Source organism: Dermacentor variabilis, chromosome 2 (genome assembly GCF_050947875.1).
Source record: "Dermacentor variabilis isolate Ectoservices chromosome 2, ASM5094787v1, whole genome shotgun sequence".
Taxonomy (NCBI): Eukaryota; Metazoa; Arthropoda; class Arachnida; order Ixodida; family Ixodidae; genus Dermacentor; species Dermacentor variabilis.
Window position 1 is genome coordinate 249865710 of NC_134569.1, and position 12645 is coordinate 249878354.

A 12645-nucleotide genomic window follows, 5' to 3' on the forward strand; every position below is an offset into this window, starting at 1 on the left:
GATACCATCAAATTTACAACTCTAACTCCACAGCGAAAAATGTTTATACAATTCTGGGAATTGCATCTAATAGTACTTCTAAAGCGGACAAAATTGATATGTTACACATTAATATTGGAAAATTTAGTAATATGGAAATTGTGGTTGTCTCACACCCGTGCTCTTGGGACAAAGGAACAACACAGTAGTGCAAACAATCACAAGGGCATTTATTGCACCTTTCATAGATCAATGCCTGCTAGCCGAGTTGTTATCCCCAAAACATGCCGATGGGCGCGCGACAAATCTAGAAGTCTGACTCACCGCGGCCGGATAGCGAGCGAATATGTTCGCCCCATGCTGGATCCTAAAGCCTGGTCGTTCGCGCGTACGGTCACGCGAACGGTGGCGCGTTCGAGGGCAGGCCACGCGAGGCGGTCTCGCAGAAGCATGGATCGGCGCGCGCGTGGGAGGTCCGCGGCACTCCGCGCCTCCTAAAAGAGACCCCTATCTTTCCCGCACCCCCCAAGTAACCCTGCCGTGAGGTGGCGCTAGCAGCGCAACACTCGCGCCATCTCTCGCACTGTTGTCGTTCCTTTGTCCCACGAGCGCGGGTGTGAGAACTCCACAAAATACAGCTTTTGCAGAACCCCCGTAAACGACGTAAGAAATTAAATCTAAAGTGAGAAATCGAATTTGTCTGCTTTGAATGATCTAATGGATGCCGTTTACAGAACCGCAATATCGGTTCTTGATGCAGAGCTATGAATTTGTAAGCTTTGTGCTACTATTTTCTTTTTCAAACTGTCCAATGTTTGAATTTTGAAATCAAAATTCAAGCCTTCATTCGAAATTCTGCTTGCAACAGTCATTAGAATTTTACTTCCTCTCTCTAATGCAACAAATTTCATTCAAATCGGTCCAGGGGTTATATCAAAAAAGCGTTTTTTTTTCGTTTTACATGTCGTTGAATAAGCCACGTCGGAGTTGGGCCCGAGCTAAAGCTTCCTCTCAAAAGCCGTGCCCGTCCGCGTCAACCATAATGCAGTAAGCTATTAGCCCCAGTAAAATTTCAAGTGAGAAGGTCGAGGTAAGTCATAAGAAACTTCAAATTGTGTGTGTCTGCCTGCTTTGCTATTGTTGCCCTGTAGAGGGGGAGGGGGCTGTGGGCCTTTGTCATAAGGCCCCTTAAACTTCGTAAAGTAGTAACACTCTCCTCCTCCACCTTCACTCCTCCTCGTTTCTCCTCTCTTTCACGCTCCCTCCTCGACCGTGGCGCCGCCTACACTGCTCGAGCGTAGGAACGGCGCCAACATGCGCTCCTCGCCACTCCGTAGGCGCTTCTAGAGCAAAAATGGTTCTGATGCACGGCTTGAGGGCCCGCGTGATGCTATTAGGTCAATAGCGTCGCGGCGTCGGCCTCGGCCAGAGCGCGCGAGGAGGAGGCGGCATTCTTCAAAGCGTGGCACTACTTTACGAAGTTTAAGGGGCTTTATTTAAGCTGACGTTTGCGAGTAGCTTTTACCTACAACCTCCTCCATCATCCGATGGAAATATATTATTATTATTATTATTATTATTATTATTATTATGGGGTTGACAAAGCTATGGTAATGATACTTTAGGTGTGTGTGTGGGGAGGGGGGGAGCGCGCTTCGGCATCGCCCGCACCGGGGTTGAGGCTCGGGCCCCGGAGTCTCCGCACCCCTCCCCCCCCTAGTCGGCGCCTATGGCGGGAACGATGGGCAGCTCGGCTTCGGTGTGGAAAAGAAGGTGGGTGCCGGTGACGCTGTCGACTATACGAACAGGCGGCTTGCGCGAGGGCTGATGTCGCATGCCGCAGTTAGCGACTGGCCGATGCGTTTCCCGTCCACGAACAGGATTTAGTGGAGCAACTTGCTTGTTCGCGAAAGTGACGATGGCACCAGCACAAGTACACCGCGGCTAGTCTCTAGGTGCACTGCGAGACTGTGAAGCCGAAGGGTTGCGCCGAAGTTGGTCGCCAGTGTTGCCACCCGTCGAGAGCTATTTCAGTGCACTGATATGTTGATTGTTTCCGCCAGGCGCGTGAGTCGGTCTCCTGGCTCTGAGGCTCTCGCAGCGGTGATAGGTAACTGTGCCGCAAGCCAGCCTTCGCATATGCGGTCAGTGAGTGCAGCTAGTCGATCGAGACACTTCTCGTCGGAACACGCCAGTACCATGCGTGCGGACTGTGGGACGCATTGCAAGAACAGCTCGCGCAAAATTGGAAGCTGGCTTTCGTTTGTGAAGTACTCACCCAGTAACTGACGCAACCGGCGCAGCGTTGTGACGGTCGTTGGTTGCCGAGTTCCTCTGAATAGAGCAGTTGAAACCTACTGAAACATTCGGTCATTATAGCAAAAAGGAGCTTTTCTATTCCTCTTGAAAAAAAAAAAGCTGGTAGTACCAATATCGGTCGATAGGTAGGCACAGTGTTTAGACGATTACCACCATTTTCAATAACCCAAATTTTCGCGTATTCATTGCATCAGAAAAAAAAATTTAAGACTGTAAAATTAAGTTGTAAATGTGTACAAGTGGAAGAGAAATAAATAGTAATACATGCTTTATAGGTTTCATCTGCAAATTATTTATATCAACAGCTTTACTGTTTTTAGCCACATATACTGTATACATCATATTCACCAACAGGCACAAAGAATGCACTTTCGCGAGCAGCATCGCTATGACAAGCCACCGCTACGCAATAATTGCCTTCAGTAATATCTCTTTGTGCAGTTACGATGTGATGGTTAAAGTAATCGGAAAGTAACGTGCCTATTATCTCACGTGGACCCACCTTTAGCGATGTCAAGAGTGTATCGTCCTTCTGGCGAACTAGAACAAAATTAATCGTGTGCCACGCAATCTCTGGGCGTTGTCCAGAAACATTTTCGAATAAGTCGTTATAGTACGGCGCCTTTACCCTTCTGACTTGAGCATTCAGCCTGTTTCTAAATTTTTTAATGCTTGTAATGCTAAGTCACACCGTCTGCTCAGGAAGGAATGATAGAGATTATTTTTTGGTTAGATAATTTTTGCAAGCTCATGAAATCTTATTAAATTCTGATTGATCATTGGGATTTCTAACTTTTGGGAATGTTTAGATGTTTTCCTTGGAAAATGTCTCGCGTACATATGGGAAAATGTCCTAATAAATTCGTTATGTGCCTTATTAAGCTGTTCAACATGGGTGACCAGTTGGGATTCATAAAGTCATTCTAGAATTACTCTAAATTTGCTTGTGTTATACGCTAACAAGTGAACTTCTGACAGGCATCAACTGTTTTCTTAAGGTCGTCGGTGTACATTAAAAAACGAGGCAGTGGTCGCTTATATCACCCAAATGTACCTGTGTGGCACACAGTAGTAGAAATATCAACAATTAGTAAGTAAAAAAGGATGTATGACTTGCAATGCGTGTTGGTGTGACGATTTTATTGCCAAACATGGAAAGTGGAGGCACGTGTTCAATTCGACAGTTTACCCTGCAACATAAAACATTTTGTGCATATAATTTATTTGGGGTGTTTTATTCCCTCGTAAACAGAACTTTTAAAGATTGCCTGTGCCGTTCAGCCTTCTTATTGAGCTGTTATAAGAGAAGAAGTATACATAACGTGCCCTAGAAATACATACGCAAAATTTAGTGAACGAGAATTTCACTAATTATTTTTCAAACAAAAACTTCAGCGCACATATTGTATTACACGAATAGAAGTCATTGATATTACAAGATGCATCCACTTGGAATGCATATTGAAAATATATTGCTACGTTCTACTGGAAGAAGATGTCTACCTTTGCCTTTAGTGTGACGTTATTAGAGAGACAAAGAGAGTACCTTGCTGAATTTGTAAAATTATCAATTATGTCTAATATTTCATTTCTTTATGTTTACTTGTTTGATCGAAATTCTAACATATTTATGAAACTTCTAAATCACGTTTCTGTAGTCCCACGTTCTACTATCCAAATTTAGTTTTGTTTTAATTCTAAATACACTGGAAACCGCCTGCTTCTTGTCAATTTACGATAGTGGGTGTGCGCCAGTGTTTGGGAGGCAAGAGAAGGCGTACCCACAAGGGACCACTGGCTGATCTGAAGACGAAGACGCACCTTGCATGATGTTAACTGGCCTCCATGCTTGCCAATGCCTGTTACTTCTTGTAAGTACGCCTTGTAAATAGTTTCCCGACTGGGCTTCCACGTAAAACTTATTTCGTGGAGGAGCGGGGTACTACTACTGACGACGGAGCTGCGCAGTGGACGGCACCTCGAATATACCGCCACACCACCAAGTGACGAGAGGTCACCGCGAGCTATTCCTGCGACCGCTAGCGAGCTTGTCGAGATCTCGGAGCCCCTTGATCCCTGGACTTTTTCCAGGGCAAACAGCGTTGACGTGGACGAGTGGCTCAGCATGCACTAGCGTTTTAGAAAAGGGAACGGCTGGGATCCAAGTGTAATGCTGACCAGGACCCCTCGCGTCTGGTTTCGCAATCCCACTAGGGGGATCTCACCAGCTGGGACACACCGCAGATCCGCGACCTTTTCGGCCGCTCGTTCGGCCGATAGCTTGCTGCCAAGAAAGAACTGGCGGCACAGGACGTGCTGACCTTGGGTCAACAAGCTGACCAGATGATGTCCGAGGCTGACAAGATGCCCACATTTTGAATGGTATCGCAGGCGACACGATCAATCTGCTTGCCTTCGCCGCCGTGGACGCTGTGATCAAACAGTGCCTTCGTCTGGAGGAAGCATCTCGCCTCAATTCGAGCGTCTGGCCTCGAACGCCGCCCTGCGAGGCTTGCGAACCATTTATTTATTAATTTAAAGCTACATCACAGGCTCCGGTAACAAAAGTAACAGTAAGCACAACAAAAGAAATGCATCATTATACATTCTCAGTTTGTGAAATGTGTTTAGCGCTCACGGAAATGTTCGCGGTTAGTGATTGAAACAATGGCATCTAGAAGATCGTTCCAAAGTGCGATGGCTTGTGGCAAAGCTGAGGAATTGAAAGCTTTAGTGTTACCAAATATCTGTTTGATGCTGAGGTGATTATGAAGGCGCCTGGATGTACGTAATGGTTTTTCAAGTGGCAGTGGCGATGGAGTTACGCTGTGAATATATTTGTGTATTAAGCATAAAAGAGCAACAGAACGACGAATACTTAACGTCTGGAGTGAAATGCCTAGCTTCATTTTTGTTATACTGGAATGGCGGCTATAGTTACATGAAATGAATCGAGCGGCTCTATTTTGTACGGCTTCCAGCATAGAGATTCAATACTTTTGATGAGGCGACCAGATGGATGAAGCAAATTCAAGCTGTGGGCGGACGAAGGGTAAATATGTCAATTTGCGTGTATGAGCTGAGACTAAGACTGATGAACTGATGAACGTGTATAAACTGAGACATCAGACTACGCGACGCGCATCGTCCGCCGAAAACTCGAGGCCGCCTATCCGGCTTGTTCTAAATACACGGTATCCGAGACCTCGACATCTCGTTCATCTCGTTCACCGACTTGCCACCACTCCCCTTCGCCGTACTTTAGCCGTCGCTGTTTGCCGCAAAACTAGACTGCGCAGCTTCTGGAGGTGAAGCTGCACTGTCGACCTTGACCCAAAACCCTATGTTACCATTACGTTCCTACTGGAACATTCTTCAAGTTCACGTTGACGGCGTCCCTGGTTGATACAGGGGCTCATGTCTGTCATGAGTGCCAGTTTTCGTCGTCGCATGGAGAAGATCCTTACACCTCCCACGACCCGAGTCGTACGTGTCGCTGACTGCGCGACGGCCTCTGTTAGAATGCTCACAGCACGGGTTGCTGGTCACCAGGTGGTCGTCATTTTAACGGTCCTTGCGCAGTGACCTCACGACCTCATACTTGGACTTTCTTTTCATTCTACTCTGATTGATTGCACCACCGGTGTCCTTCGCCTTGAACTGCCTCGCCTCTGTGAACCCAGTGACCAAGCTCCTCCGTCTCGCTTACAGTGCAGCGACTTTGTCCGCCTGCCGCATAAAACCGCGACGTGTGTCCAATTTTCATGTTCGCCAGTTGTTCCAGATGGCAACTACTACGTAACGCCTCTGACTGACGCCCACGCGCGGGGTCGCTGCACCCTACACTGTCCTGATCTATATGACAAACAGAACTTGCAGTCCACTTGTGAATTTCGGCTTTATCAAGCAAGTACTTCCACGGGGACTTTCCGTAAGCCACGTTTGCCCCCCGCAAGGCTTTCAGCTAAAAGCGTTGGCACTATATGCTACAGGTCTTCAGAAGAGCAATCCGACGCCGTCAACTTGCGGGAGGCGCGAAATTCGAAGCATGTTTACCAATAACCTTCCACCGGAGCATACGGAAGCCCTTACGTGTCCTCTCGAGTCGCACCGAGACATTTTCGAACTTGTTAATTGGCCTGGCGATGTTCACCTTGTACATAGTTTCCCTACTGGGCTTCCACGTCACAATATCTAGCACTAGTTTTGAGATAAGTGTAGTCAAACATGCCGTCAAAATTTGCTGTTGTCCCACTTACTTTCTTCCAGAGCGCCTTTTTATGCATGCAGTATGAAATGCTAATAGAAGACCAATGCATTTATTCGCAAACTATTGGAACGCATATCTTGAAACTAGTGTTTGCGCTCAGAATTTATCGGAAGAGTCGTCCCGACCCGCCTTTGATGGTTTATGGGTGATTGGGGTAGCAAGAGGACGCTTATAATTTGCTCTCTGCAAGCCTCCCACAGCCTCGTTTACATATTGTTTCTTGATTAATTCCTCAGCGATGAGTGACTTTATGTCTGAGATGAAATTCGTTAAAAGATTGTGAGATTCGCAATGCTACTCCTATTTTCTTGAACTTGGTTGTGGATCTGTTTTATAAGGTTGTGCGTGTGCGTGGGGAAGCCAAGAAGTTAGTCACCTCTTCCCTCGCCTACTTAAATTTCCCTTTCTTGGGTAGGATGTATTTGTGTCTCGTGCCCGTTAGGGTTGACCGCCGAGCCAGAGGCCTGCAGTGTTTTAACGGTGTTTTCTAACTTCTTTTGCAATGAGGAGATTGCAAATTGGAATTCTTGGCGCTCTGCCTCCATTTGGATCTTAAGCTGTTTCATTTCTTGCATTAGTTTTTTGTTTTCATCTATGATTTTTCTGTATTGTTGATTGTCTGTTATTGGAGCAGTGGGAGACACGACCTCCGCCAAACTCACCTGATTGTTTGGTCGGTTGGCAGCTGCTCATTCTGCTCCGGTTCCCGTCTGGGGGGGGGGGGGGAGGGGGGAGGGGTGATTTCATGTAATTTTTATTGGCCGATATGTTCTTGAGGTTTGGTTTCCAAGGGGGGTCCTCGATTTTGTTGGAGTTTGTTGGCTTTGGTTTGGCATGCCCTCGATGGTGGTCTTGATCCTGATCGCGATCTTGATCGGGACTTCCTTCGACTCATCGATTTCTCCCGTTCCCAGCTGAACCATCGCGGTGTGTGTCTCTGTTGCTTGATTTCGGGGAAGTCCTTTTTCGAATTAATACACTCCGATTTCCGTCGAGGTTGCTCGATTCGAGAAGTTGGGGGGGGGGGAGGATGTTCTTTAGCTTCTTTCTGCATGAAGTGTCACCCGTCTCGTGTTCGTCGCGACAGATGGCACACTTTGGCGAGCACTCGTGCCCCTGATTTGCCCCACATTTGGAACACACGCTGATATTGGGTGTTGGGCACACATCGGTACGATGACCCATTGAACGGCACATTTGGGAAACGTGGATTGTGGGTTTGTATGGGTAGCAGACCGCTTCCGCCCCCATAAAGTACACACACCTTGGAAGCACCTTTCCGGTGAAAGTCACTATCGCCGATTTGGACGAGCCCAGCATGCGGGCTCTTTCAATCTTCACACCTTGAGTGCAGATTCGCAGGTTTTCCCTTAGTTCCGCCTGAGGTGTTCCGGGTGGGAAGCCTTGAACAATGCCTCGCAGAACATCTTCTTGGTCTGCCACATATGCATTAAAGGGGTGAAGCTGACCCCTGATCTTTAGTTGTCTGATTTATCGCAGCCTTTGGGCCACTTGTTCGTGTGGTGAGGATAATATGACAATATTGGATCTGGGATGAATCCGCAGGAAAAAGCTGCTGCCTCCAAAATTATTCAGGCAGACCTCTATCACTGCCACAGCGAGCTCCGATCCAAGCAGATCTTTAACCATGAGGCCCTTGTGTGTCCTCAAAATGACCTTGATGTCATCCTTCGGGAGAGGCGGCGGTCCACGGCGTTTCCTACGTCGGAAGTCGCTGTTAGCCTGGCTCTCTCTATTTTTTGTGGAGTCGCCCTCGGATTTCTTGATATTTCTTTCGGTTCTCTCTTCGGGTTCCTTTTCGCTTTTCTGACTGTTCTTTTTCTTGCGACGTGATATAATGGTCTTGCCACCCGGCCTCCGTCCATGTTTGAGACGCTGAGATATCCGTGGCGTTCTCGAGAGACGCGTCGTTATTTCCCCGCGCCTCATTATTTGATGTTACATGTTGCAGGATGTCCCCCGCTTCATTTGGTTGAAGGTCTGACGCCCTAGAGGGGCCCTGAATTGGCTCATCCACGTCCATATAGCCTTGAGTAATTGATAAGCCCCGTCCGGCATGCTCGATGGCCAAAGGAAAAGTATCGACCGTGGCCGTCCGCAGCGCTAAACCTAATTCTAGGCTTGGGCTTTTCCGTCAAAACGTGAGTCTTTTCTCACTCAAAAGTCTGAAAAGAGGCGGGAAGAGCTCACCTTCGGCTTTCTTCGCGTTAGGAAAAGTCCCTAGAGTACGTAAAAAGTTGACTGGACTCCTGTGAGCACACACGAGCACCGCATCCCGCACGTGCGAGGGTTTTCCCACGCCGCGTCACCGGCTTAAGTCGACGTTAGCGTGAGCCCTTCCACATGTGCTTCGAATCTTCTGGTGACGATAGTTCGTCGTGAAGTCGCCATAGGTCGAAGAATTCGGTATCTTCGGAAACCTTGTGACTTTACGAATACGACGACATAATGTTTTCGTAGTGTTCGGCAAGATTTCCGCACGATAACATTTTAAAAACGGAGCGTGAGGCGATCTGGTCCTCACTGCTGTCAGACGCTTGGAGCGTTTCCGGGCGTATGTGAGATTTCAATATGCTGTGACACGCTGGCTGTTACAGTGCTTTAGCTTGTAGAGCAGTCAGTCGGCGATAGAGCAGTTAGTCGGTGATAATCGGCGTTCGTGTTGTCCACTTCTCTACTCTTGTGTCCTGTCTGCACGCCTCACTTCTTCTTTTTTGCAGAGTTGATATGCGGCGTTCGTGTTGTCCACTTCTCTACTCTTGTGTCCTGTCTGCACGCCTCACTTCTTCTTTTTTGCATAATGAATCCTTACCAACTAGCTCAGCTTTCTGTCGTTCTGAGCAGTTCTCTTTGTTTTCCTTCATTTTCCTTATGTGATAGTTTCCTATCCTTAGTGAACTGTTTCAAGCTGGGGATACCAGCTCTTAATTCTTCTTGTCTCTCATTCCTTCCCTCTCAAACTTACTGAGCTGATTACCGCAGCTGCAAATTTGTCAATTCTTAGAGTTGGCATTTTCGTATCTAACTTTTCAACACGGATTTCTTCATCACAGGAAGAGACGGAAGACAACACGAAACGAGCGCTGTGCTTATGTTAAAGGAGGGGTTAAAGGGCCCCTCACCAGGCCACACACCTAATTTCGTTTATGCGCTGGAGTCGCTACGTGCCCTCTAGAAAACGTTCTGCTACGAATATTTTTGAAATTAGTTTATTACTAGCCGAGGTATAAATATTTGTGTTCCACGAACCCATGACTTCGGGAGGTGAGTTTCAGCGCAAACATAGACGCTCTCTCTAATTGCCCAGTCTAGCTTCCGCAAGCAAAATTTCTTCCCTGCGTTCTCCCATACCGGCGCTACATCACGGGTCCCGCCTTCATTTTTTGTTCTTCCTCCATTTCATGTTTCGCAGCGCACTTCCGCTGACGACGTCACGCACGAGCTGCTGCGTTTGTGCCATTTTGCGCAGCGCACGATTTTGCGTGCTGTGCACGAGGACACCTGACTAGCGCTATAAGTCAGTGCTACACGAATACTGAGGCAGACAAAAGCGTATCACAGTGCATCATCCCGCGCTGGAACACGGTAGAAAATGACATAGTTTGGGTGTCTCCGGGCGCGAGTGCACGACGTGGTAACGAGCAGACGAAACGGAAGTACCACTCTCTTGCTGCGCAGGGAAGTGAAACAAAAACGCACTCAGACATATTGTTTGTGTTTTATTACATCTCTAAGCTTTAATTCGTCGATTGAAGGAGCGCATTCCATAAAGAACAAATATTGCATCGAATTGTTTTTTAAATCACGAGCCACTGTGAGCCACGTCATAGCACTGCCATGTACACAGGCGCACTATTACAATATGCGTCGACTGTCCGGCTGGGAACTCGGCTTTCGCGAGGAGAAGGGCAAACCGCAATTCACTTCAAATTGCAGCTCTTTCTGCAGTGAGTAGTGATGTAACACTTCACATGATCGTTAGCGCGCATTGTATGCACAGTGCTTGCCAGCTCAAAATGTCCAGACCTGGTGATCAGGGTTAAAGAAAAGAACAATATCTCTGAACGTGCAAATGGGTTGCGCACTAGTTCTTTCAGAGGGACGGGATCGGTGACCCAGCCCTCACTATTAGTGCGTGACAAAGATGTATCCTTTCTAAATGACAAAACATCGCAGACGTATTTACTGTTTCTGAAAATACTGTGTATTGTATTTCTATGCCTTTGTTACGCAAGCTATGTCCTCCCTCTCAAGTACCTTGTGCGCAATACAGTCGCGCATCCAGCGTTCCGGTTGCCCTGTTTAACGCTTCCTTCGAGTTAAAACGTCCATTTAAAAGTAAGCGTTCGTTTCCTGTGGTTTCTCTTCTGTCCTTGCGTATTTTTTGTGCTCAAAAGTTGAACGGGAACATGCTCCAAAACCATCTGAGTGTACTGAATTGCTAGAATTTTTTATAGCGCCTCGCCGAGCTTGTCGGGGGAACTGTCGCTCAGCGTGTCGAGATGCGGTATACCTGGCGCAGAACGGTGACGACGACGACGCCGGTGAGCCTGACATGGGTGCTGCACAAGGTGCAGGTGGGCGTGCACGAGGGCGTCACGCCCACGCTGCCGCAGGAGTGCGAGGAGTCGGCCACCGCTCCGGACGTCGAGTTCCTCGTCAACAAGCCGTTCGTGCTGTGCGTTCGCAAAGGGGACATCCTCGTGCTGCTCGCCAGCATACAGAGGGTGCACGTGCCCTGACATCGAGGGTGAGCGACGTTGAGTGAGCAGAGTTAATTAGTGTGAAAATAGCGAGTGGCTTTGTTAGCCTATGCTATCCAGATCGCAGTTTGCGGCTGCAACAGTGTGCACCTGTTGTGGCACCGCATGCGAACGCACCATGAATGATCAGCTTCTGGTAGACTCGTTTAAAGGGATCAAAAGCGCCACCCTTCATGCAGTAGGCTAAGCTTCCCTGCACATGCTTTGTAACTGAGGTTTTATGTTCTAAGCAAGTTTTCCACGCACGATTATGATATGCCTAGGTGTAACTGAAACAGAGGCCTAGAAGAATGAAACCGGCCACGCATTGCGTGGCTGTTGACCGGCGCCACCATTAAAATGCACTGTGTCATGTACATATTCTCGCGACCTATATATATATATATATATATAGGTCACGCTTTCAACGTTGATAAAATAACCGTGGCTCATAGGTATGAATGACCGGGTGGACTACCGTAAAGTATACCGCAGGCATGTATGTCACAGAGGGTGCAGTGCAGATATGCAGTGTACCCAATGCGAGGAAGGCCAAGCTTACCTCCTCTGTAGTCACATATGCAGTTCTCGTTTCCTATGGAGTATTTTTAGCGTGTCTGCCGTAAGATTTGTCATTCGTGCTACGTTAAGCTGCTGTGCATGCTAAATCCTACGTTATTTTCAAGTTGCATCTATTGCGAGTGGAATTACACATATTCGTGTATTACACAAATTCTGCAGCACTGTGAACGCTTCTCTATCGCAAACATTGCGAGAACTGCTATCAACATTGCCTGCTTGTCTTTTTCGTTGCTTTGGTGTGTTCGCTTCAGTGGCTGTTCGTATGAGCTACAAATAATACTTTCCACCGTTACATTGCAGCTCCTGCAACCGGGTATGACGGCCCCGCATAACAACACCCGACCCTCCTTGGAAATCTTGTGCCTAGCGTCAACGCCTGCTGGTGCGGTGTGCTCAGACTTAGCGAAAATGCTGACGACGTGACAACGTGCGTCAGCAGGTGAGCTTGCCCAGCGGACGTTGACAGAAGAGCTCCACATCACTGGCTTCATTCACACGCAGCGGAAGGTTCTTTTCCCGCACATATTGCTGGATCGCGTTGGCACGTGAACTCCGTGGGTTTGTATACTGAGTCACTGTATATAAAAGAGAACGTTTAATTGTCGCGTATTACGCGCACACGTGTTGCTTTTTTCAGAAAAAAAATTTCGTAACCATTAGTGTTCTTGTCTCCTTATTACAAGAAAATGTTCCTATAGACTATCAAAATTCTATTAAAATTTGGCGTGGTTT

The 12645-nt window shown here is 47.6% G+C and overlaps 1 protein-coding gene across 1 annotated transcript in view; it reads left to right on the top strand.

The window, feature by feature from the left end:
- Positions 1-12295, top strand: part of LOC142570760 (serpin A3-7-like) — a 78823-nt gene extending 66528 nt beyond the window's left edge. The window contains exons 4-5 of the mRNA XM_075679099.1: positions 11112-11339; positions 12214-12295. Of these exons, the coding sequence (XP_075535214.1) occupies positions 11112-11331 (220 nt within the window). The 3' untranslated portion in view covers positions 11332-11339; positions 12214-12295. The remainder of the gene's footprint in view (positions 1-11111; positions 11340-12213) is intronic.
- Positions 12296-12645: the final 350 nt, after the last annotated feature.